The sequence below is a fragment of the Drosophila subobscura genome, chromosome U (assembly GCF_008121235.1).
Source record: "Drosophila subobscura isolate 14011-0131.10 chromosome U, UCBerk_Dsub_1.0, whole genome shotgun sequence".
Lineage (NCBI taxonomy): Eukaryota > Metazoa > Arthropoda > Insecta > Diptera > Drosophilidae > Drosophila > Drosophila subobscura.
The window spans coordinates 22,079,158-22,106,080 of record NC_048534.1 but is presented as its reverse complement, the minus strand read 5'-3'; the positions used below and the strand labels follow the sequence as shown (position 1 = coordinate 22,106,080).

General features: G+C 45.0%; 1 protein-coding gene and 1 non-coding gene across 3 annotated transcripts; one reads left to right on the top strand and one right to left on the bottom strand.

Annotated features, from left to right (window-relative positions):
• Positions 1 to 1,643: 1,643 nt before the first annotated feature.
• On the top strand, positions 1,644 to 26,032 carry LOC117901829 (fez family zinc finger protein erm). 2 transcript variants are annotated; one of them, XM_034812760.1, is made up of 2 exons: positions 1,644 to 2,126; positions 23,771 to 26,032. In XM_034812760.1, exon 2 carries the CDS (start codon positions 23,783 to 23,785, stop codon positions 25,706 to 25,708), a length of 1,926 nt encoding a protein of 641 aa, XP_034668651.1. In that variant the 5' UTR covers positions 1,644 to 2,126; positions 23,771 to 23,782; the 3' UTR covers positions 25,709 to 26,032. The 2 variants fall into 2 exon arrangements, with proteins under 2 accessions (XP_034668651.1, XP_034668650.1); XM_034812759.1 differs by lacking the exon at positions 1,644 to 2,126 and adding an exon at positions 21,928 to 22,241.
• On the bottom strand, positions 7,977 to 8,049 carry Trnar-ucu. The gene has a single exon. It is a non-coding gene; the product is annotated as a tRNA-Arg (tRNA).
• Positions 26,033 to 26,923: the final 891 nt, after the last annotated feature.

Sequence of the window (26,923 nt, the reverse complement as noted above, 5' to 3'; positions counted from 1 at the left end):
CAATCGTTTCACCTTTTTGCCACACATGCTCCCCGCTCTCTCTCTCTCTCGCTACCACCCCTCTTTTTCCTTGCTCTCTCCCTACGTGTTCTCTCTCTTTCCCACATCATCTCCATTACAAAATAACAAAGACCATCCATCCATCCATCCATATCCATCCATCTCATATGTGTGTTTTGGTTGTCATGGAATCCAGGAAGGAGGAAAATTTCATTGCGTAGCATATTTCACAGGACCCCGTCCCGTCGATGAAAACTACACAAAAATGCGATTCCATAGAGAATTTCTGCTCCGATAATGGCCCAGCGGGAGAGCGAGACGGAGCGAGCGTACATAGACCGTCGGGGGCACCCAAAAAAAAAAGAATGAAAAACCGAAATGAAACCAGAAAAATACTGGAAAAAAGGTAGGAAAATACTCACCTGTGTAAATGAGAGCGCAAAAAGAGGCAAATCACAGGAGCACACGGCAGAACGCAGGCAGGGGCAGAGCGGGGGGCGACGCGACGCAGCCAAATTGCAGTACAAATATGTACTCTGCTCTTCAGCGGGTGGCGGTGGGGAAGGAAGGGGAGGGACGGCCAGGGCATGGGTGATGACTCCCGGGGCGATGGAGGAGATGAGGTTATGTAGGGGCAAATGCTTAGTAAAAGGACAGTCAGCATTAATGGTATTCCGGTAAAGGAGATGGGAATGTTGGTGATGAGCATCTGTGAATGCACAGGAAACCCATTGAATATAATGATCACAAGATCCCAAGTTCTTGGGTTTTAAAGATGATATTCAGATACATACAAAAAACATTAAAAATTGTAGAAAACTTCATCTTTTGGTCCCTATAACTTCAAAAATATCTACCCCATCACCACGAATCAAAATTCCTATGAAAAGACTATGAATTTGACTTCACTATCCTAATGTCTGTATTGTTCTATATAAAAATCCGTAGCAATCCCGCACAAATTTCAGGAATACCCTTACTATGAACAATGACGACAGCTGCCATCTAGGCACCGAGCCGCCCCGCGTGGCTGATGATGATGATGATGAGCATGATGGCGTTAATGTCACGCACACTCACACACACTTTCCCTCCCTCTCACACACATTTGACACCACCAAAAAATCCGTATGCGATGGGTGCGAATGGGACAGGAACAGATAGGGGAGGGGAGCAAATGATAATGATGTTCCGTGTGCTCCGAGCAGGCAGCTCGTCCGTCGCCTGAAACATAACGGCAGTTAGTTTGATGGCGGGAGAGCGACAGAGAGAGAGAGCGCGCGCATCAAATCGCGTTATGTGCTTTTTATTGCTTTGACTTTGCCGTCGGCAGGCAGGAGCGGAGCACACACACAAAACGCAACCAGAGAGTGGGCGAGCGAGACAGAGACAGAGACAGAGCCACAGCCAGAGCCGGAGCGAGGACAGAGAGCAGGCGCGCTCTTGTTGGATAAAATTACCGTTGGCCGTTTGCCGTTTGCTGTTTGTCGCTTTGCCGTTTACCGTGCTTAGCGTCGCCATATTTGACTCTGGCACGCGGGCCACAGGACTCGTCGTCGTTGTCGTTGTCGTCATACATCCTGCCGCCTTCTACGACACTCTCTGGCTCTCTGTTGTTGCTGTTGCTTTTTGTTTTCGCCTTAATTTACTTTGAATTCATAAATCAAATATTTGCATTACGAAATTGACGTCTTGAACGCGCGGTCGCAAAAGTATATTCTCGTCCCGGCTGCAGCACCAGCACCAAAGCTCCTTCAAGGACTCCCTCCGTGAAGGAGAGCGAGCATCCGTCTCTGTGTGGCAGTAGTGTGAGGAGCGTCTCAGTGTGTGCGCGGCACAGTGTGTTCGAGTGTGGGAGATAATCCATAAAACAAACAAGAATCTGACCTGCAGCCGATTAGTGGCAGCAGCGGCAACATCATCGGCATCTTTGCCCCCAAAACAGACTCTTTGAAGTGCTCAAGAAATTTCAGATTCCATTTAAATATTAACACAAGCTCACAAGACATCAAAAAAGGGATATTAATTGCTACGTGCAAACATTTCGAGGAGCATCAGCATATTTCTGGCAAATAAAACGAACATCTTCCCTCACGGTGATTGGCAAAATTCATCCTTGTTTTGAGGTGAGTCTGAATATATTTACACACCTTTCATCTTTGCGTATTAATTGTTGTTTGTGTTTTGTTAGATTTTCAATATTGAAATTGATTTTTATATTTACGGAAATTATGAAACGTTTTGGCAACGATTATTCGTCTAATCCAAATGGAATTTAAGTAGATCTAAAACAAGTTCTAATCGTGTTTGACTATGATACAGATATAATATTTATTTAGGGAGATCCTCATATTTCTATGGTCTCTGAAAAAGTTATCAATTATTTTCATACAAATATATGGCCATGGTGCAACAATATGGATTCTAGATTATGGTTCTGCCAATAATCTACTTGGCACTAATAAATAATATTTATTAAAATATCTTATTCCCTTATCATAATTTTAAAATATTTATAGCTCTTCCACTTGTACTTTCAATTGTACCCAAAATATTATCAGCTTAGAGAACTCGAGTCCGACTTGAATCGTTACAAAATAAAGTAAACTCAAGACTAGTTTTCCAACCTTACCCAATACATTTTCATTGTTAGGCAATTGTCTCTCCCTTCAGAAGCCGCTAACCGAAAAAGCCACTAGTCCCCCGGGGAAACTTTGCCCAGAAACCCACAGAACTGAATTATTTAAGCCAGCGACTGTTAAATGCCAACTAGCGGCTAAGCCAGCCACTCGACTGCTTGGCTTGCTTGCCACTTGCCCCAGTGGCGCAGACGGACACCCGCAGCCCGAAAAAAGGGAGCCACTCGAGCAGGGAGGCGGGGGGACGGTGCACGGGTTTTGTTGCCCCCGGAGGCAACTTCACTAAGGATCAGACGTGTGTGTGTGTCTGACTGTGTGTGAAATGAAATGGAAAGTGTCCTTAGAAGCTGCCAACGGAGCGCGACAATCTGTCAAATGTTCAGTTGTTGTCGCCTGTTGGCGGGTGTCGTCTGTCGTCTATCAATTGTTAATGTCACAGACGCCCAGCAGGATGGAAGGATTCTCCCCCGAAAGGATGGGAACCTCGGGAAGCTTCACTTCACTTAACATGAGGTTTTTGGCCTGTTTAACTTTCGTTTTGCCTTTCTTTATTTTTAATTGGGATTTCTGGCGCTGTGGCTGGTTAGAGGCCCAACGCCTTGACAGGACTCGCACTCGCACTCGCACTCGCCTTCGCCCTCGCCTTTGTGGTCTCTACGCCTGAGTGATCACCGTCCACAGTCGTCTGGTCCTGGCTGGGGGGTAAATCTTACTTCAGTCTTACAGCCAGAGCCACGTGGTTGCGCTGCTTCGCCCTCTCTCACTCCGCCCCTGTAAAATGCGCTTTTGAATCAACACACAATATGCAGAAGTCCTTCAAGGGTTTGAGGAGCATTCCACTGGTTGGGGTATGTACCACAAAAGCGTTTACCAATTTCTTCCTTCTATTTTGTGGTTTTTTTCTCCCGTTTTTGGTTTTTTGATTTCCTGACACGGGTAAGCCGGCAATCATTGTGACATTTTAATTGTTTATTTGCACAGAGCTCTTTGCGGCAGTTCCGCTGCCCTCGCTATATCCTGCTGTACGCGGAAGCGTAGCAGGAGCCGGAGCCTGGAGTCCTGCAGCAGCCCACTAAAGTGCTTGAGTCGCGCTGCCAACTTGCATATATTTTCATAAAAGATTTAGCGGGCGAGAGGAGTTTTTTGTGTGTGTGTGTGTGCCCTCTGAGGAATTGCGTTCTTTGGTCCGTTGTGGTGGTCCTGCGGTGGAGAGTCCTTCGCTTTCGCCATGCTCTCCACTCTCCTGCTTCATGTACATTGGTTAATGTAAATATTTGCCTTTTGTTGTCACTTGAAGCGCTCTTCACGGCTGTTTATTATTAGTTCCCTTTTTTATTTGTATTTTATTTTTTATTTTGCTTTAGTTTGGGGGTTATCGAGTGAGGATACGCATGGTGGTGGATGCGAAATAAAATGTTTGGAATTTATTTATAAGCCTAAGATTGGGGTAAACACAACTAGCGGACTTTATTCATGATTTTGACATAATTTAAATGTTTTTAGGTACAACTTGGGTAGTGCAAAAATGTACTTAAATACAGGAATTGGTTTCCATTTATAGCTGAGGAAAGTTTCTATGGTTGTAAAAATGTTTCAGTAATCTTAAGCACCGATTTAAATTAATAGAAAGATTTTTATATTTGCTAAAAAAATTCTAAAAGAATTACCGTAAAAGAACAATCCATTTTTCAGTTAATAATTGTCTGAAAAAATTATAATTCCCTTTCTTTCTCCACACAAAACGACGTGAAGTGGCAGCATCTGATACACAAATAAAATTAAACCATAAAAAAGGCATTTGAAAAATTGTAAACCTCTCATTCCCTTTTTTCCATTTCTTCTTTCAAAAATGGTTGCCTTGGCAGCCCGAAACGTTTCTTAATTAAGCCAGCTTATCTGATGTATCTCTTACATATCTCTGACTTTATATCATATCAATATTTAATAATAAAATGAGCCCCTTCCGCCCTAAGTCTCAAACGAATCACTCAACGCGTTGGGCAGCACTTGAACAGTCCGCCAGTCAGTCGGCTGGAAAAAAAAGAATGGTTAAAAAATCAACATAATCAACTTGTAAGTGCAACAGTGGCAGACACACAGAACAACCACCGAAAATCATGCAATAAACTGCCATAGCTCTGGGCACCCTCATATGTCTGGTTTGAACTCAATCAAACATTTCAGGCCTAATAAACCAGCTACAGAATGAACGGATAAATGGATGGTTCGCTGCTTGCATATGGAAGTTTATTAGATACAAATTCTAGGGATTTGCTGGCTATGGCTGGGCTGCAGCTAAATGGCTGCCTCACTCCCCTGCGCTGACTTTCAGTTATAACAAAAAAAACATAGACGACAACCATTTTGCTGCTGGGATAGTTGCTCTATTTTTTGTTCGCTTTTGGGTGCGCTTGATAAGGGGGGTAGCAAAAGGCAGAGGCTGTTAGCGGCTGCCATGTGTAGCCATTTTTTTGTAGCAACTGCTGATCCAGAACTAACCCCTATATAGAGGACTGCGATTCAAGTGCGCAAAAAAAGAACTCGCTACAGAGCCCAGGAAGCCCAGGGTTCGTTCGTTTGAAAAACCCGCAATTAAGTCTGCGTTTATGTAGTTTTAATGTAACCCCCCACCAGACACACCGTTCAGGACCTCACCCTCTCTGTTTCGATGGCTGTAACTTTTTGTTTATTATTCCTAATTGCAGTTACTCCATCATCATCATCATTCTGGTAGTCCTATCCTTGTGCGCTTTTGTCTGCGCTCCTTTTGCAGCTGCTTTCATTCTGTTCCGTTCGCTTCTTTGTTCTTTTTTTTGTTGTGTTCCCTCTTTTGGCTGTACCACATGGCGCATGCTTAATATCGCACTGAAGTCAAAGTTTGTCGAGGCGTTTCCCCGAGCCACTTGCATGCTTAGATATTTGCATTATTTGCCACTTTTGTTGTCTGCTTCTTCCTCTGTACTCTGTGCTCTAAAAATAACTTTGGACCTCGTTAGGGGTTTTTCTTTGCTCTTTGGACTCCACTCTTTATCCTGTGGCGAAAATTGTTAGTTTAGAGTAGAGAAAAAAGTGCGGAACTTGCCGTCGACTGTGCACAGTGGGTCACATTTTCGCTCACATTCGAAGGTGGACAGAAAAGGGTTACACAAATGACGTTGCATGGGTTGCGATTCATCACGGGGTTAAGGCTGTTGCGTAGATCTCCAGAGTGCAGAATGGGAGTACTTACTTGTACTTGTTGTTGAACTGCATTGAACTTGTTTCTCAATTGGTTAATACTCGTATGGAATATGTATTCTCATGACAGAACGTAGAGCACATGAGATTTAAATAGGGTTGAACCATTCCATGATCAGAGATACAGCAGAGTTCCATAAAGGATTGAAAAAAGGCGCTCACGGGCTGAACTACAGATGAACAAGAGATAGACGTAACAGGCAAGCAGGAAAAATGCAATCAGTTAGCAAAGAGATCCATTCAAAATGGACAATATAGGAATAAATTATTGAGGGCATATTGAAAGCATCTGATAATGATGCAAGTATCTCCAATATACTTGTGCCTCTGGCAATGAAGTACAAATTATTTCGTTATTTTTTGTTATAGATTAAAATACAGAAGATTCGCCTAAAATATACAAAATAACTGAAAAATGTATTGAGAAAAAAAAGATTCAATTAGAAGGCAGAAAGAAGTCTCCTTTAGTTCGATTCTTACCATCTAAATTTCTGATTGAATGCATCTTCTATTCATTTATCTGATAGATCCTACCTTGATCCTTTCTCTGCCTTAATTTATTAGTGCGCGATTATTTCAATCCAATTTTCTACTTTCATTTCTTTGACCTGGAAAAGAGCTTTCAGCGAAAACTGCTCTACTAGCAACAATCAGAGTTTGCACCCTGGAAATCATTTAAAAAGAGATTACCAACATGCAAAAGTCAGTCAGTCAGTCAGCACAGACAGCAACAGAGGTCGATGAAAACTAAATTATAGTGCACAATGCAAGCCAGAGATAGAAGGGGGCTGTAACCCAGACTGTCGGCACATTACCTACCAGTAAATGGGGAATTTATTTATAGTATAGAAAATGTGCGCCAAGAAGAACATCGGTGTTGGTTTGGGTCTGGGGTCTGTGTCGGGGTCTGTGTCTGATTGCACATTTGAAGGCGTACCAGTCGAAACAAAATGGCGGAATTGCATTTGATTTAGAATCACGTATTTGTGTGTGTTTATATCTATGGGTGTGTGTGTGTTTGTGGATAATTTGCGTGTGCGGCGCTGATCATTTGACAAGCGACAACAAATTGCCACGTTTCCAACACAGCAAAGGTACATGGCTGTTGTATTGTACGTGTATCTCATGGATAAATCAACCCTCTATAAAGATAGATTCGCGGTGGAAGGGAGAGGTGGAGAGTGGTGGAGAGGCAAAGAGAAGCCCTGCATCATTCTGTCAATATTTGCATTGGTCGTGTAAACAGTTTTAATAGGCTGTTTATCAGCTAGTTTGCCATTGCGCTGCGAAATGTATCTACCAGATACTCAGATACTACCACGCGCACTCTCCTACTTGACAGCTGTTGCAATTTACGCTTGAACTGCGCGATTCAAAAATTTCCGCTTTATTTGCGCTTGGGCTTGCGGCAGTCGAGATTTCTTCACTCCACTTCACTTTTGCTGCCTCCACTCTTTGTAGCGTTTTTCCCTTAGTTTGCTTAATGTATCTTGTAGATACATAGATACTTATGATGCTGTTGGCCCTGTGCAAATAGTTTTGAAGAGGGCGCCAATTTGTTTGCCGTTTGTCAGTTTACTTTTAATTGAAAATTACACTTTTTCCAAAAACACAAATTCCCCCAACCCATGCCACGAAACACACACAAAGTGACAGCACAGCGAGAAGAGAATGAGAGATGTTTGCACTGCTTAATGAGGTTGAAAGTGGGTGGTGAGAGTGGAGTAAAGCGGAGTTCCCTACCCCTATGTCATTTTAATACTTAATGAAAACATTTGCAACATTTCAAAAGTAAACTGACAAACTGACAGTGTACCCAAAAATAAACACAAGATTGTTTTGATTATTATGTACGAACAAATGTTTATGTAAATATGTACATATTTATGTATTTATACATAGGACATATATGTCTTCAAATTGAACTTTGTTTCATTCCACTGATAGTTATATTGAAATTCATCTGATTTCCTTATGCATGCAGAAATGAATAGTTAAGCCTTGGCTAACTAACGATAGTTCCTTGGGATGCTGCGTGTTATAGTGGATTAGCATATTACAACTTGGCGAAAAAAAGAATAATAAGAGATTTGTTTGCTTCAACCCTTGCGGGGATCGAACCCGCGACCTTTGGATTAGAAGTCCAACGCGCTATCCGCTGCGCCAAAGGGTCTATAAGACAACTGACGGCATTTTACGCAGCAACAACACCAACAAGCCGAAAATCGAAATCCGTTGGAGTACCCTAGGATTCGAAATAGAGAAATATTAAGCAGAATTTCTAGAAAACACTCGCACTTATGAGAGCAGCAAATAGCTAGGCGAGAGGCTCTCTGTAAAAAACAGCTATTTAAATACCCATTTTATGTGCGTTCCGTTCTACTCCGTTGATGTCTTGTTGTGCGTGTTTAATTATTTATAGAACAATGCGAATGTTCAGGTATGCACACATACACACGAAAGTACAAATCTGCATAAATTGTCGCTGGCTGGAACTTGTTGTCGTCTGCTCAATGTCTTTTGGGTTAATCAATAGATCCCCCGATTCAGATTATGCGAAGGAACTCTTAAGGAATCTCTCACCCCGCCACTCGGTAAAAGTGGAACTCCATTTGGAAGGGCATTCAAGTGCTCAATTTTGTGCCTTTCTTTTGGGTACGGTCCTCGGTTCTGCTTCTGCTTCTGCTGCTTTGCTCCTATCAACCCGCTGAGATCTTCATGCGCTTTTAGCTAATATAGGGGTGAGGGGTTGCGAGTAGGGGTTGCGTCCTGGAGCGTTTCATTTGCTGCCGTGACTCTCGGCAATTACTCAAAGCATTCGCCGCTTGGCTGTTGCTACTTTCAGTTTGTTAACAAATTAATCAAATTGAACCAGACACTGGACCTGCCACCCGCTCAACCCTTACCACTACCCACACTGCTACTACCCCTAACTTAGACCGAAATTCCTTAAATAGAGTAATCGTCGAAATGTGAAAATTTACCCATTTGCAGTCCAGAGTGTTTTTTATCTCTCACTTATCTTTCCGCGCTTTCGTTTTCGACTCCATTGAAAGTGTCCCCTTTTTTTCTCTCTGCCTTCGGGGGGAGTTTTCTCACTTGTTTGCCATTGTCCTGCTACGTGATTTATCTACACCTTCCGACGGTTTTATTTCTGGCTATATACGAGTACGAGGCTCGTGTACTGTGTGTGTCCTGAGGGCAGATTATGCAAAACATTTCTGCATTGCACTCGAGGCGGATATTAAACTTTATTGCTCATGTTGCCATGGACTCTGGTGCCACGGGGGAGTCCTTGGAGTCGGGAGGAGTAGCTGATTCCATTGTTGCGCTCATTGAGCACTGAAGTGGCCGTTTGGTCAATTAGCCTGGACAACTCGCATTAGGAATGTGGAGAGTGTGCAGTGCAGTTTTCTTTTTATTGTGGGGCAAAGAACACACAGCAGGAGAGCAGTTTTTATTTGGCTGTAAGAATGAAGGAGTTCAGGGATTGAAAGTTACATATTTGATATTTTAGATCGTACTTTTTGGGAAAAGAGCAAGGATTGATCGATCAAAAGTTCACACAGAAGGAACTAGTTAAAGCTCAAAGAGCAGCTAAAAATTTGAGTCCCTCCATGAGGAATAAACGATTTTTAGAGTTATTTTATAAATTACGAGGAGCTAACTAAAAGCCAGTGAGAGGATTACTGAGACTTACAGAAGAACATCCAACGATTTCCCATAATTTGAAGACATATTCAAGTCATAATGTTCCCGAAAGATCCACAAGGTTATGCTCCCTCCATCCTCAACTGCATTCTGCTTTTTTCCCCACCTAAAAACTTCACTAAAGGATTACACATGCTCTTGGAAAAACCCTGTAGAACTCCAGCTGCAACGAAATCTTCATCAAGATGGTACAGTTCCGCTTTGTGGAAAAATCTAAAAATGATTTTCCGTTGTCCCAAACACTTTCAAAGATCGCACCTTGTCCTTGATTGCTGTACCTTCAATTGCCTTACTGCACATTGTGTCCCCCTTATAAGAAGATCATTAAACAGAGAGAGAGGCAGCTGCTGCTTCACTTCTCAATCTTAGCTCAATCAGAATGAAACCCTCAAGGAGCAGATCGGATGACGAACTGCAGCAGGCGCTACACGCCCCATAGAAGACGCCTCCTAGAACCACACGGCACGCGCTATGCCGCCAAGGACAAGGCCAAGCACATATACGGGAATAACGTGAAGTTATTTGCACATGTTTGGATGACAAGAGCGGGGCATGTTAATTGCTACATATGCGACACACACCAAGGTAACCGCCTCCAAGAGGAGGCATCGCCTACTCGGCGAGAAACACAGAGACAGGAGGGGAGACGTGTGCTGCTAGGAGCAAGGCTGTGGCTGTGCCTGTGCCCCCGAGCAACCCTCAGCTAGAGACGACGGCGCTGATCCTTCCGGTGCCTCGAAGACAGGAAGCAATGTGCCGGAGCTCGGTGAACAATTGTATTTATGCTGCGGCTGCCACTGAGATTCCTTTTCTCTCTGGTGGTGCAGCTGTCGGCGAGAGGTCTTGTCTTGCTGCTCCTTGAAGTGGGCAGAAAAGGATAATCGAGCGACTTGTTTGCTCCTTACACAACGATCAACATCATCACCATCATCACCGATCATCATCTTCCATGATTATCCTGGCGAAAACCGGTTGCCTCTTTTAGTTTTGTTTTTTTTGTGGGGCGTTCACCATCGTTCGTCCTGGCCTGACATTTGATTTCGCTTTCGGCGGAAATGCTTTTTCTTTCTACGGTTGTTGACACGCGATCCGATCCAGTGTGGATCGCTGGAATGTCCTCTCGCCTTCAGAGCATCTTCGGGGCGAGCGTCGGCGTGCGGCGGCGTCCTACTCTCATCCTGTTCGCGTCCTGGCGCGTGTGCCGCGCTTCCGGTTAATTATATTCGAAATGTGCAAAGAAGTCCTACGAATGAAAGCGAAATTTTATGCTTTCAATTCTAGAATTAAATGCATATGTTCTCGCTCTCTGATTTCTCTCTGTCTTTCTCCCCCTGTGCTCCCTATTCTGGCGTGTCCTTTTGTGTAGGCTGTCAGTGGCAGTGGCTGTCGCAGTCCCAGCTCCTGGCATTGTCCTTTGAGTGCTTTGCTAACTAAACAACTGCTCATTAATTGCTGGTTCTGTGCGCTTTTCTTTCATGCCAACGAAGACTACGACAAGCAGGCGCAGGACGACGATGATGATGACGAGGACAAGATTTTTGGCATTATAATTTGGCTCGTGCCAGCTTGCTGTAATGCGAGTAGGCGACAGGATGTCGTTGTGTGTTCTCCCCTGTGTGGCTCTAGGGAAGACTCCTCTATTCCTTCGTTCAAGGTGACGCGTCTGGCCTGACTCTAAGATTGCGCAAAAAGAAAACAGAAGGAAAAGGAAGGGGAATTTAATGCCTGAAACTATAATTATATGGCGCATGGTATTTGTATTTCTAACTCTTGCATAATAATTGTGTCACTGCAAATGTGATTGTGGAGGTATTTGTTGGCGTTTTGGGCAGCTGTCTTCATTTACATATAAAATCAGGAGAATATTTATGCCCTTTCTTAAGGCCACAAAATTTGATGAAGACCTCAGAAGTCTCTGCTGTCAGAGAGTATTAGTTCTGGCACAAAATTACTGGATTTTCCATAAACCACAGACCACAGACCACATCCATTCATTCAACAATCATTCCTCTGAAAACACCATCCAAAATAATTTATAATCCCCTAATTCACTCAACATTTAGTCCCATTCCCCCGCGAAAACATATTCCCATCAATTTAACTGTCATAACCATACAGGACCCATTCCTTTTCCGTTTAAGCTAATTACCTTGTTACACTTTAAACCCCTTTCTGGAAGCCGCTTGCCACTGGCCTGACAAGCCCTAACAAAATATTTAACTATCATGTCAGAGAACAGGAGGGGAAACAGGAACAGGGGACACGGCATTCTCCCACGCTGCAGCAACAGAAATCATAATAGCAAATAAAACACTTCCCAAATGATTAGCATAAGGATATGAAATGTTGTTCGGTGGAAAAGCGGTGCCGTGTGCCGTCGACTGCCGCTTCCTGTCATAAAAAAAAGCAACAAAATAATGCAAAGGGCGACACTTCGCCGGAACAAGCGCCGCACAAGGGTTGAGTTCCTCCGCGACAACCTGCCAGGACCAACAGCAAAAAAGGAACTCAAACCCAGGGCCGGGAATTGGTATACGAATTGCGGGGCTGGGTCCAAGTCAAACGGTTGTCCGAGTCCCAGGAAAATGTTAAATTTTCAACGCGTGTCAACATTTTTGGGCTGGCAGTTATGTTGTGCCACTCCCTCCGCGCCTCCCACTCTGCCTCTGCTGCGGTTAAGCGGGTTATGCAACATTTTGACATCTCCTTCGTGCCGGACAGGGACACGCGACCCACGACCAATACAATTATAATTGCAACAAATTGAACGTCGCCACGCGGCCACGCGTCTCTATTAGCTCATCTTCCGGTGAAACTGTGGGTGGAGTGTTGGAGAGGGGAAAAGTTGAGTTTACTTTGTTTTTCCTTCAGTTCGATTTTTCCCATTCGTTGTGTGCTTTTTTTTGTGTGTGTTTCCTCTCATTGGTTGTTTGCCTGACTTCCTCTTTGGCTGATTTATTGGCTTTTACTTATTTCCGGTCATGTCCGAATCCCTCCTGGCTGTGTCCGCTGGGGTGGAGTGTCGTGTCCGGCGACACTTTAAGGCCAATTTCCCCATAAGTACTTATTATTGGCTTTCTTTTGAGTCACTTCTTTTATGTGCTGGTTGACACATGCTGTTGGAAAAAATTGGGATTGGTTTGGGGTAAAGGAATTCATGCTGATTTATAGGAAATTAGTATTCAGCTATGGAAATTATTTCTCTGGTTTAATCCTGGATGAATAGTCACGAAATTTCATTGGGAAATACAGAATAATAGCTGATAAATTTTATAAAAACTTCTTGAAAGAAGAAAATGAATTTTCGGATACTTTGGATGATTTTTAATAATTGTTAAACTTTTTTCGGTTGCAAATTCTTTTTTTTTCCACCTACATTACTTCTTGTACCACTTTAACCTCAGGCTGAACTCCACCAACAAATCGTTTCCCTGCCTCTAACTGATTCACACATTTGCTGTGGTCTCTGGCATATCCTTTCCTTAGGACAGGATAACCTTCCGCGTTATGTTGTACCCTTTCTTGATTTAACCAAAATATTTAAGGCAAATATTTTATAAGCTATGCATACATTTAAGCACAATTAAACGACTAAGCAGTCCAAATTACAGCCCTAAGCCGAGCGGAGGTTCGGCTCTCTAGGCCTGGCCCAGAGCCATTCCGCGCTGGGCACAATAGGGGCACCCACACACACATAACCCCTCGTACTATAATGGTGGAAAGATCTAGGGGTTTTTAGGTAGCCGAACGGAATTGTCGGCCCTTTTCAAAGCTGGGAGACCTTTCACAATTCCGTGTCCCTCTCCAGAGAACAATTGTGCACAAGTGCAGAGAGATTGTAGAGACAGAGAGAGAGAGGGAGCACGGGAGAGATTTGGGAAACGTATTGACAGTATTTTGACATGTTTCGACTATATTTTGATGGGTTATTAGACAGCGGCAAACATAAATCCTTTGCTACTGCTCAGCGGCATCCCTATTGTTGTGTTCCCTCTCTCTCCCTCTCTCATGGGTCTGTATATCCCGGACATCTAATGGACCCAAATTAGCACAAATTACTGCCAAAATCCTTTGAGCGCTTCCACTCTCTGCAAATCAATAGATATTTATTTTTTGTGAAACATTTTCAGCTGGCAAAGTGTTTTCTTTTTCTGCTTGCTCAATATTGATCAATGATCTGATAAACGCAATTTCCTAATTGTGGTTAATTTCTGCGGCTGACCTATTGATCCACTGACCGGCGATCCTCCGGCTGCAGCTGCGGTTTACGCTTGAGAGCATTTTCCTACGGGTTGGGGGTGCAAATTATGTAAAACATTTGTGAGCATATGCAAAAATGATTGCGAAAGACCACCATGAGCAGGGGGAGAGATTGCTGTGGTGGATAAGAGATTGTGCAGGATTTTGGAATAGTTTTGGATTAAAAATTACAGCTGTAAATGTAAGCTTATAAGAAATATTTAAATTATCCTCCAAAATATGAAACTGAAGTAAAACTGGTGAAAAAACAGGCCATACAATTTCATATTTGCTTTCCATAATCAAACCCAAACTCCCAGAGCTCTTGTTTAACCTCAATCCTCCTCTAATCCCTCAAAAATCCCCACCCAACACCATCTCTCTCATTAATTATCTTCTTAGATACAAATTTTGTTCCCCTTTAACTTGCTGGTGCCCAAAAACACTTCATATTTCCCATTAATAGGCCACACATCCCAAACAATCCACTTAAGCGGCTACCAAAGCCAAAGCCTGAGCCAGAGATAAATCCAAACAGAATCTCCAACTCCAGATAAATGACTCGCCTTCACACTCAATTTCGCTAATAAATATGTTTTGCCAATGTGGGAGAAAAATGATTCCCCAACCACAACCGGAACATGCTACAACCCACCCCCAATTCCCCCCTCCTGGCTGATATTTAATTTCCCTTAGCTAAGCCACAATTTCCGGTGACACCTACTGCCAGGAATATAAAGAGTAACGCCCCCAACAGACATCAAATCAGGAATATTTCGATGCTGTCAAAATGCGGAAAGAAATTATGACAGAAGGGAGGAGAGTAGAAGAGGAGAGAAGGGAGTGTGGTGCGGTGGTGGGGAAAATGCCAGCATACGCATCGAAAGCCAATTAGGGAAAAAAAATAAATCACGCGTCACATGCGAAAATCTTTCATTCATTGTTGCTGAAAGCGGAGAGTAGGAGAGGACATACTACATATCCCAACCACTTCAAACGACCTCAAAACAGACAAAGAAATTCACCAACCAACCACACACAGATACAGCACACATACGCACACACAGCTATACCACACACACACACATTAACATGCATGGCAGTCAACCCCACCCACCAAGCCTTGGAGGAGGAAGCCCAGAAGGAAGCCGAACAAGTGCCAAAAGCTGATTTCCACTGTAATTACAATTCACACTCCGCTCCTCCCCCTCCTCAGCGGCAGGGGTGCAGGAGAGACTAGGACTTAGAGCCGGAAAAGGGGGAGAAATAAAAACCATCCTGTAAATGTGTTCTTTTTGTTTGGCAGCACTTAAGCGATGGCCTCCCCAGCCATAGAAGAACACCAGCAGGAACAATTAATGTGACTCATTCGGACTAAAAGATGCCTCTTATTTTGATTTATTTTTGGGTACTAGGAAGATACTAAAGTGTATTGAAAAGATAATTTCGCTGGTCTTATCACCGCTTTATAGGGCACTCTTTTATGGTTGAAATATTAACGTAATTGGAATGCATAGTTGTGGAGGTGAAGAGGTTTCAAACGTGACTTTAACTTTCTGACTTTGGGAATTGGTAAAGAAGAGAACAAATTTATCAGTCAAAATAATTTAAATACATTTTGAATGCTTATTCGTAAGTTTCCCAGCTTCAGGATCTCAGAAAGATGGTAAGGTGGATTTCGTTTTTCTGAACTGTATTTTGCACCTAAAAATGCACAGTCCCAGACTTTCTAACAGCGTTATGGGTTCTAAGAAGCTGTCACCAATATACCCTTCTACTTGCCGGACTACCTCGCATAAACAGATTCTGAGAATGATGAGGGGGCTGAGCATGATGAGGAAGGAGTCTGGGGATGAGGATGATGATGAGTTGTCGTGTAACCCACAAAACAGACACACCCACTCGGCTTAGAATGGTGTGGAGATGCTGGTTGGGTGTGTCTGGTGTTTTTCTGCGGTGTTGGTGGTGGCGGTGCAGAGTGAAAACTCTTTCAGCATTACGACTCTCGGCTGGGTGGTTTTTCGGGCTTCTGTGTGGGCGTCAAACGCGTGTCAGGCCTACCACTAAATAAACAAAGAGCCAGCCCTGAGGGGGAGGCAATAGAAATGTCACAAACAAACCGATTAAACAAGTACTTTTCAAACAAACCCACAGCAAAAAAAGAAGAGGACCAAATCAAAGACCGAATGCGAACCCGAAACCAGACCCACAACAAAATCAAACAATAACCGAAAAGTTTCCAAGGGTGACCCAAACCCAACCCAGCAACCCTTTGCAAAGTTCATCTGAAAAACATTTCCCATATCCCTGCAACTTCCGATGATGATGTTATACCGGAGAATGACATCGGTTTGTGGGTCACGCGCCGGAAATCATTTTGGTTCTCATCTTTTTGGCATTAGCAATCTGCTCAACATGTTAATGCCTGCTTAAGCCTATTACTGTCCATTAAAAAATTATTTCTTTCACACAAGAAAGGGATTTGTTTTTTTTTAGAGATTTGTTTTGCCAAATTCATGTTTAAAGTTTAGTTTAGCGGGAGTAAACCTCAACGGAAGGAAAAAGTGTGCCGAAAAGTGTCAAATGCATGTTGAAAATTTAAATTTCTACTGATGCGATTAGTCGGTCAACGGGTTTGGGCAATAATTGGCATGGTCAGCTCATGTTCGGTTTATAGATGGTGGGAAAAAATAATAATTGGGTTGAAGGTGTGATATAAATAAATTGTAAAAGGCGGTTGGTTTGGGTTGTCAGTAGCAGAAGGAGTTAGAGCTTTGGAAATGAGTTTGAAATGGTTGGGAAATATTATCTAGGGGGATGGCTTTGGTGGGGTAAGGTTTTCTTGGATTTATTCCTGCAATATCAAAAGAAATTTCTTAAGGAAACCAATCTGTAATCCAAAGAAATATTTCCTACATTTCTTATCAACATTTAGTTTCTTCTTTGGTTTCTACACCTCCCCCCACAGTAAACTCTATAAAACACTCAAACAATTTTCTCATCCAACCATACACAAATTCACCTAAGAAACAGAAGAGCACTTATTCTCAGGACATGGACAAATGTCCTCCTTTTGTGTACATTGGCATTGCTTTGGTCTAATTTGTGGGTGTTATGGGGAATTAACCTCTTAATGAACTAATTTACTCAAGATTAAGATGGCAAACAAAGGAGGCGGCCGCAGCTAATTGCAAAAAAGAGAAAGAGAGCGATAGAGATGGAGTGAAATGGGAACAGGAATTGGCAGAAGCGGAACATGGTAGGGAATGTCCTCGATGGTAGGTAAAAGATCGGAGATAGGAACCGAGCAAATTGCCAGGCGGTTAATCTATTTAAACGCGCCAAATACGCGCGACACAAAAGCAGGCAGAGAGAGAGATGGGAAAAGATAGATCATGGTCGAGTGCACAGATTTAGGGATATAGCGGATCAAAGGAGGAACCAGCCACACGAAATCTGTCTATGGCCAGCACCCAGACAATGGCCTAAACTCGTCTAATTGCGCGCCTATGAATTGGTCAGGAGCAAAAGCAGTAGCACAGCCCAGCCAGGAGAATGGAGAAAGAGAAACCTGCCAAGCCGATTGTTTAGATCTGTTTCGCTCCCGCTACCGCTCCCGCTTCCCTTTCCCACTCCAGCGAACATCCCTTAATCTGTGTGTTGGTAATCGGTAATCGGCGTAGCAGAAGCAGAAGCCGGAGCAGGAGGCAGGACAATACAGCGGCCGAAATCTTTTTGAACTTTTACTTGAGCGCAAAAGAAGGTTAGCAAAATATTATTATAAACCTACGGAACCCATAGCCCACATAAACATGTTTCTACATGGTATCTGCCTGGAGAGAGTCCTGTGAGTCTGAGCGTGTGTGTTTACTCTTGAATGAACCGAAAACATTTCAATTTGACAATCGTAATGGAGGCAAGGAGGAAGCGGCTCAGCGCTAATATAGGCAGGATTTGCAGGATTACATCAATTGTAAAATTGGTCAAACACCGCAATTGTTTCATTTCGCAAATCGGATATTCCGTTGCCCCGGGGGACACACAAGCACCCACACATAACCATAGCCGAGATACAGACACAAGTCCAAAGGCAGCTGTTGAGTTTCCCTTTGGTCCGGCAGGAGAGGCTCTCATCACTCGCCATTGTCCAGTGGCTGGACATTGTGTCCTAGTTACACATATGCATAGACGACATAGACCCGCTTAAGTAACCAAATGTATCTCATGGATACAGCACTCACTCACTCACTCTCGCAATCTGGGACAGGGACGTGGACGGACCTCTTGTATAATGCCTTGTAATCGCCCAAGGCTTACCGCACAGATTATGCAAGCCACTGGGAGGACTCTCTCTCTCTCTCTCTGGGAACACGCTCATTGATTGGGTTCATTGGAAAAACTGTCTTATGCTCTATTATGCATTTCCCTGTGCATCAAAGCCCCAGCTTTCCGCTCTCGAAGGTGTAAATCTTCAATTTTAAGGTTAATTCGATGTGGCACGAAATGAGAGTTGTGCAAATGTTTTATTGGTTTAGTAGAGCAGTCAGAGGGCGTACTGGTAGTGGGTGCGATAACTAAAAGGTTGCTAAGCACTGCGTATGGGAAGGTGTGGCAGATTGTAAAACGAAAGATTTGTGATTTGAGTTGGTAAGAAATCCTTGTTTATGGGTCTTAGTTTGGTATTCATTCTAAATACCAAAACTAGCACCTTAAAGTGCTTTAAAATATTTATATTTTTTATCTTCCCATATTTGGACAGCCTTTATATCAACCCATAAACTATTTTTTTGTGAATTATTCTATTTTTTTTAAATATTTCATTTGTTATTTTCTTTTTTCTATCTATCCAACTATCCAAAATTTGTATGTAGTATGAATATGCCTTGACCCTTCTTTCTATATTCAACCCCCTTACCACTAAAAACCCTTTAACATCCATTGCAGACCCCTACTCCCACAAATATCCCTTCCTTTGGACGCTTTGAAATATTCGTTCATAATTTATGTTTGCCCAAAATGAACTCCAGGCACTCAAAATTATACAACAACAAAAAAAAAGCCTAAAAAGCGAAATCCAAGAGCACCACAACCATTTTGCAAAACTCATTAAAAATTAAAAAAAAAGCACAGGCCAGGGCACGGATGCAAAAAAAAAGGACATTGAAGTCTGATGAAACAAACAAAAAGAGCTTGCACTCGCACTCACTCTCTTGCCCTTTCCCTCTTAGGCACGGTGTGTCCCACTCTAGCACTCTGTGTTACCTTTGCACTCTGCACTATTTGCATCTCTGTCCGTCTCCCTCTTTTGCACTTTTGCAGGCTCTTTTTGTTGTTGTTGTTGCTGTGATATTTTATTTTTGCACATTTTGCGGGACTTTCAAGCTTTTGTTGTTGTAGTTGGCTGCTGCTGCTGCTGCTGCGCTGCTCTGCATTTACAGTTAGTCCACTCTGCCAGACCATTGCACTCACTGCCCTCCCTGCTAGCCGAACGCCTCTCTGGACGAGCAGCACTCTCTCCTCCTCTGCCTCACCGTGGGCTTCTTCCCCTTCCATCGGGTCGCCTTCTTCTGTCACCTCTTTTTGCTGCCTCTTTCTTTCGTGTATGTGTGCAAGCATCGTGCTTGGTCATGCTTGCATGGCTTTTGAATCGCAATGAATGAGAGAGAGCAGATGAAGCAAGAGAGGGATTACCGGTTCGTTGTCAGCAGAGTTGGTCAGCAGAGGGAGCCTGAGTGGGAGTAGGGCAGAGACACAGAAGCTGAGAGCGTGGAGCCAAGCGAAAGCATGAGTGGGAGGGAGTAGCAGATGGACCAGGTGGATGAGCAGCCACAAGGTGTATTTATATGAGGTGAGGCGTTCCAGTTCTTCCGTGTAGCTTGCCTCTTTCTTGTGTTTCGTACTGAAAAAATGTATGGGGTGGCGTCATCTTATTTTTGCAACTCTTGGGTCAAAAAAGGGGGATAACTAAAGGTAGGAAGTTGAATAGTTATAAGTACTAAAAGGGAGTATGAATACTTGGCAGATGAGCCAACAGAGTCAGCAAGAAGTGGAGTAGTTGTGGAAGCATGAGTGGGAGCAGTATAGGCTGTACACATAATATAAAAGAGTGTAAGCAGCGAGGGAAGAAGCTTCAGATTGAGAATGAATGGGAACTTCAGAGGGAGCACAAAAGAATGGACAGCCCCCAAGCGAACCGGAAATGCCCGCGTGTGAGTTTAAGGTGGATCAGAGGCCGTTGTCGTTTTGCTGTTTATCGCTGTTGCTTTAACAGCATTTTTTCCCCCCGTTTTATTTATTTAACTAAATGCAGATTGCACATTTCTACATTTGATAGTCATTTTGCAACTAAAAATGTCATATGTACACACATGTAACTAAATAATCATCATGATGTTCTGGATGACGATGATGATAGTTTCTTTCTGGCTACTTTATGATGAGTGACATGCGAGTTTGTTGAAACAGCACTCGGCTGGACACAAGTTGCAGGCAAACAAGTCCACATGGAGGTTGCACATCCGAGCACTAGAGTGACCCCCAATCTGGCAGGGAGGCCAATGCCAATGTGAATGTGGATATGAAATACGAATGACCTTTTTTGGTTGTCATGGGCGCACGTTTCGAGGGTTAATATGGGAATTTAGGTACAGATTTCATTCAAGTTTACCCAAGAGACAACTCGGATCTGAATTCTTCTTGCATTTCCATCTCTCCACCACTTATCTCACACTATTCTCTTCGAAAATATACAATTTCAATGCGGATATCTAATCAACAAAGGACTGATATTTGCATATCGATTTCCCCACACAAGAGTCGAGTCGCCACAATGAGCTAAAGTCGAGGATGTTTTCGTTTACATAAAAATGCAATGAAAATGGCGGCGGCTACTATCGTCTGTCCTTGGCGGCTGCTCACTCGTTACGCGCAGCCTGTCCCTTTTGCCCGTAGACCCCTAAAGAGTTGTGCTTTTGTGTGTCCCGTTAGCTGCAACTGCACAACTCCAGGATGCGCATTGCCAGGCCTCTCGGATAGGACGCTCCCAGAGCAAACAAACTTGAAGAAAGTCGCGTGGGAGCGGAGAGAGATATCATCAAAATGAATATGAGATTATATTTGCCTAGTGCACGGGGGCGGGAGATTCTGGGGAAAAGGCATACAACTTAAAGGAAACGAGAGATACACATATAAAATGGGAGAGAGAGAGAGTGAAAGAGTGCGAGGAGTGCGCCTTGCCCGCTGGCAGGCGAAAGGTGAGCAAACAAAGACGCTGATAAAACGAAATGCCAAAACGACAATTGAAAGGCACAACAAAAGACAAGAGCGCCGCTAAAAGGGGGTTAGATTGGTAGGGATAATGGTGGGGGGACTGACTGTTGGACTAGTGGGAAAAAGTCAACTCGAGCGAGGGAGGAGTACGGCTGTAGGGGTCTGGTCTGGGTCTCTGGGCTGCCATTTTTTGGTGTCTGCGACTCATCCAAAATCAAGTGTGAAAGGAATACGGCCAAAAGGTTGCCATAGCCCGCATAGCCTTCTCTGTCACACACTCTCTCTACCCTTAGCACTCCCTTTCACTCTGCCCACTCTTCTCCTCCTGCTGATTCACCCTCTCTATGTATCTTCCTTTGGCTCTTCCCTCACCGCTCTATCTCGTATAAATATTTTAGGGGCGGTCTCAGCCTCTGCCTCTTTACCTCTCTCTCGCTCTTTCTTGCTCTCTCTCTTTTGCTCTGCCTTTCTCTGTAATATTCCAATTCGACATTTTGTCTTTTCATTCATAATGCAGTCGACGTCCTCAGTCGCCGTCGACGCTGGAGCGTCAGGACCCATCCAATCTGAACGTCATAATGAAGTTCTCCTTTCGCAGGACTCAAGCTGGCCATCCCGCTCTGTCCCTTGGTGGCTCACTCACTCTCTCTTTCTGTCCCCGTACAGCTGCCTTTCTCTTTCGCTCAGAGATTTTCGGGGTTGTTTCGCAACCCTCTGCCGAAGCAGGCCCGCTCGTCCTTTTGCTCACTCCCAGCTGAGCTGCTCCTGTCGGGCCTGCCTTTCGTTTTGCGTGTGTCCTTTTCATATTTCTTAAGGCCCGCACTCCCGTGTGTTTGCCATCATTCCGCTTCGGTCGCTGATCCTGTGCTGAACACAGCGCTTCCCTTCCACTATCGCGCTCCGTCTACGTATTCCACCCGAACAAATAGCTTTTTACGAGTCAAAAACAACAAAATAGCAAGTGAAAAATAAAAAGAACAAACTTTAAGCAAGTCGAACGTTGTTGTGTGTGTTGATTAATAATTGTGTGGGAGTTGTCCATCATCGAGTGTGTTTGAAGAGTGGCTGCAGAGTGTCTTTCCGTCTGTCGTCCAGCCAACACGCATTGGATACCCACATAGGCAGCGCCTAAATATGGTTTACTTTGTACGTATCATTCCTTTATACATAGATAATAATTATGCTTAAGTTTATGGAGTTTTTAGCAGGTTGGTTGTGCTTCTCCGACGGGAAGTTGATCATTTTATGGTGTGATATTTCTGTGTCAGTAGTACCTGTCAGTAGTAATAAAGCTGTGGCACTTTTTTATAATTAAATAATTGTTGTAATTGCAAATTAGTCACAAGTTTACTTTCGAAAATAACAAGTGAATATAATAAAGTGATTCGACTTTTGCCGACTAAAGCGAATGCAACTAATGCTACTTCTTGCAATATATCTTACATCCAGTCTACCATCGACATGCAACTAAACCATTCCACATGTAAATGTTAATATAATTCCCCAACTTGAGGCAAAAGTCTCCCTCATGTTCTGTCTATTTATTAACAATATTTAGCACCCACACATTTAATAAGCTTAATTCCACACTCTCCAAGAGTTGCCCCCAAAAAAGAGAGAACTCTCAAGAGGCCACTAGAACACCAACATAATTCGGGGCACTCAACCAAAAACAGAACTACACGAACTTATATGGGCCTCAAATTAAGGGGGAAAAGTGCCAAAGTTTCAATTGAAAGTTGTCCGTCTCTGCCTCTGTGTTCGTGGTCAGCGTGTGAAATATGACCAGCCCCCTTTTTAATCATATTAATCTTAAGCAACACTTAGAGAGAGAAACTACTCAGACTCCGAGTTAGCCTTGGATTTGAGTGTGTGTGTGCCCTTCAGAGCTACTTACTGAGGCGTCAAATCAAGTTAATTAAAAACAGAAAAATCACGAGGAGGGTTGAGTTAGGTTGAGGAAAGGAAAGGAAAGCGGTAATCGCACCGGATGTCGCACATTAGGAACACTCGAGAGCACATGTGGAAGATGGAGCCGGAGAACGGAGACCGTAGACCGTAGACCGGCGACCGGCAGAGACCTTACACTTGCAGCCAAGTGTAAGCGATTTAATGATTTGCAAATGAAGCCAAGACCCGCGCCAAAAACAACCTTCGATTGGGAATAAGAATAAGTATTCCCTGGATTGTGTTGTGATTGTTGGCAATATGCTAAAAAGAAAAGCGAAAGAGTTGAAGCCCTTTGGGGCATTGTTTGGGTTAAGTGATGTGTGAGCCGGGGACCTGGACCGCGCACGGGTTAAAAATATGCAAAAATTTGTATTGCGAAATATCGGGGGAATGTAAAAACATATTAAACGCAAATGCGGTTTTGTTTTAATTGCAACCCGCTGACTGGCCATGAATGATGGCCGGATGATCCCAGGGATATGCAAAAATGTCCTGCCGCTGGGAGCACGCCCTCTCGTAGGCTCTCCCTGGAGTTTGTTTTCGCAACGCGTATTTAGTGGCGCATTAGTTGCACTTGACTGGCTCCTGGCTCCTGGCCAAGGGATAACAATGGAGGCGTATGCTCAATATTAATTGATAACCCGTTGCTTAGTTTGCATACACACATCGTGGAGAGAAGGATCCTTGACTCATTTGTGTTCTCTCTTTGTTCCTATTTATTGCAGAGTCCGCGTGGCATGCAACCGTGTAGTCCAGCGGGTGTTATTGCAATGATGCCGCCATCGAAGAGTCCCGTCATGGAGAGCGCCGCCTCGGATCAGTCCAACGCCGGCGGCCTGAATCAACACCAAAACACCACCACAAATAATGGCAGCAGCAGCGATGCCAAGCGCTCCTGCCCGCTGAAGTTCTCCATTGCCAAGATCATGGAGCCGGACCACAAGCCGCATCAATCGGTGGCAGTGCCACCAGTGCAGCGTCCGGCATCCGCCAGCATCCTGGTCGATGAGGAGGAAGAGGATGCCGACATTGATGCCGATTCGGAGCGCTCCTGCAGCCCCATTGAGGTGATCAGCCTGGAGCAGACACCCCACTCGGCGGCTGCCGTCAACTATGACTCCGCCTTCAAGAAGTACGTGCCCGGCTCGGCGGGTGCCATCTCCTCCTCCGTGTCGCCCTCCGCCTCGGCCGTGCAGCAGTTCGTCAGCTCCCGCCACCAGGAGCTGCTCTCCCAGTATCCCCTGCTCTACTATGCCCCCAATCAGCTGATGTGTGCCGCTGCAGCGGCACAATACGCCGCACTCACCGCCCAGCAGCAGACCCTAGCCAGTGCCGCACATCTGAGCAGCTTCACCGCCTCCCTGAACGCGAGTCTCCATCACTCGCAGTCGCTGCGCCGCAATCTGGGGCATCCCCTGGCCGCGGCGGCAGCTGTGGCTGCTGCTGCCCAATCCCAGCAGGTGCCCACGATGCAGCAGACGCTGGAGAAGTCGCCGGTGGGTCAGAGAACTGCTCATGCCAGCGGCTTGGGTGCACCCTCGCTGAAGAGGAAGCGATCGCAGCCCGAGCAGGGCGTGACCACGCCACCACCAGCAGCAGCAGGAGGAGCAGCAGCAGCTGGAGCCACCACACCCACAGCAGGAACCGCCTCCTCCAGTGCAGGTCCACGCTCCAGATCCGCCTCCCCACACGGCTCACTCGATGACAGCAGTCCGGGATCGGCGAACGGAGGCAAACCCAAGACCTTCTCCTGCCTGGAGTGCGGCAAGGTCTTCAACGCGCACTACAATCTCACGCGCCACATGCCCGTCCACACGGGGGCACGCCCCTTTGTGTGCAAAGTTTGCGGCAAGGGCTTTCGGCAGGCATCCACCCTGTGCCGCCACAAGATCATCCACACGTCGGAGAAGCCGCACAAGTGCCAGACCTGCGGCAAGGCCTTCAATCGCTCCTCCACACTGAACACCCACGCGAGGATCCACGCGGGCTACAAGCCCTTTGTGTGCGAGTACTGCGGCAAGGGGTTCCACCAGAAGGGCAACTACAAGAACCACAAGCTCACCCACAGCGGGGAGAAGGCGTACAAGTGCAGCATCTGCAACAAGGCCTTCCACCAGATCTACAACCTCACCTTCCACATGCACACGCACAACGACAAGAAGCCCTACACGTGCCGCGTCTGCGCCAAGGGCTTCTGCCGCAACTTTGACCTGAAGAAGCACATGCGGAAGCTGCACGAGATCGGTGGGGATCTGCTGGACGATGATCTGCCGCCGGCCTACGAGCGGCGCAGGGAGTACACCCGCCGCGAGCCGCTCTCCAGCTACAGTCAGGCCAGTCAGCTGACGCCGGACTCCTCCGAGGGCAGCATGTCGCCGCCCATCAATGTGACGACTCCGCCGCTGTCCAGCGCAGAGACGAGCAACCCTGCCTGGCCACGCTCCCAGTACCAGTCGCCGGCGGGCTTCCATCCGCTGGCAGTGCCGCCCTCCAGTCTGCATGGCGATTATCCCGGGGGATCGGCCTTTCTGCAGCTCGCACATCCCGCATCCCAGCAGCAGCAGCACCAACAGCCGCCGCATCCACAACACCAGCAGCAGCAGCAGCAGAGGCTCTCCGCAGCCGCACTGGAGAATGTGCCCTTCATAGCGAAAGTATTTTGACAGCGATACTACGCGGACAGTCTGAATTCGGCTACGGCCACTGCTTCGGTCTCCACGACCAGCTCCACGGCGACGGTAACAACCACGGCCACATCCACGTCGACGGCCAGGAGCGATTTGCTCATCGATTGACTGCAGTTTGTGGCAGCGGCAGCCGCTGCAACCACAGCAAGCACTTCCCAGGAGGCAGGGGGATCTGCCCCACCCAGGAGTGCTGCGACATCCCCAGAGCTGAGCTGCACGGCGCTGAGCAGCGCTGTACAAGCCCTGAATGGACTCTTCTAGGATGAAGGAGTTCCAGAACTACCCACCAGAGCCCCTACCCCCAAGAACAACAGCCACCAAATGGTTTCAACTTGTGCAATACTTCCCCACGCTCCACTGATTAGAATGAACCAAACACTCCATGAACCTCTATGATAACTCTTTCATGTGTGTCCTGTATATAGATCATAGGCATATAAGAATTGTTCCCCTTAAAGCGATAAATGTTGCATTCCCCTTAGACATACTCACTCTACACCTAAGCATCGCTCTCTCTTTATGTGTATAGATATATGACCGTACGATCTAGATAGTTCTGAATGTCTCCTCTCACCCCCAACCCACCACGCACTGAGTTCTGTGTAGCCGATCTACACAGATCCTCTGGGGTGCGCCTTGATATACTTATAGGAAATGTTTTCGGAATTGCCTGTACTTGCGAGCATCTGTTTTGGGATCTATCAACCGATGTACATCACTGCAAAATGTATCTTAGAGTTGTACTAGAAAAAGCCCTCGATGTGTCTCTCTCTGTGTGTTTAATCCATAGCAAAAACAATTTAAGCAACATTTTAACAAACGAATCGAACCGGTGGATGCTTTGAAATTGTTTAGAACTTAAGTGATATTATTGATAAAGTTTAAGCAATAAATCAATTCTTCAAATATTAAATCGAAAATGGTTCTTCTTGGGGATTGGCAGGGGAGAAAAGGTTTAGGATGTTGAATATGAAATTGGAAATTTATGATAATGTTTATGATAGAAATTGGTAGGTTTACGGTGATAGATTCTTGGATTGGATGCTTGGGATTTAGAGTACATCAAAGCAGATAATGGTTTGAAATCTCAGAAATCTTCCTACAGTTATTCTTTCATATCCATAGCAAAAGCTACGATTGGGATTACATTTGGTAAAGACTTTCGTTTAAGTAAGGGAAAGATTTAATATT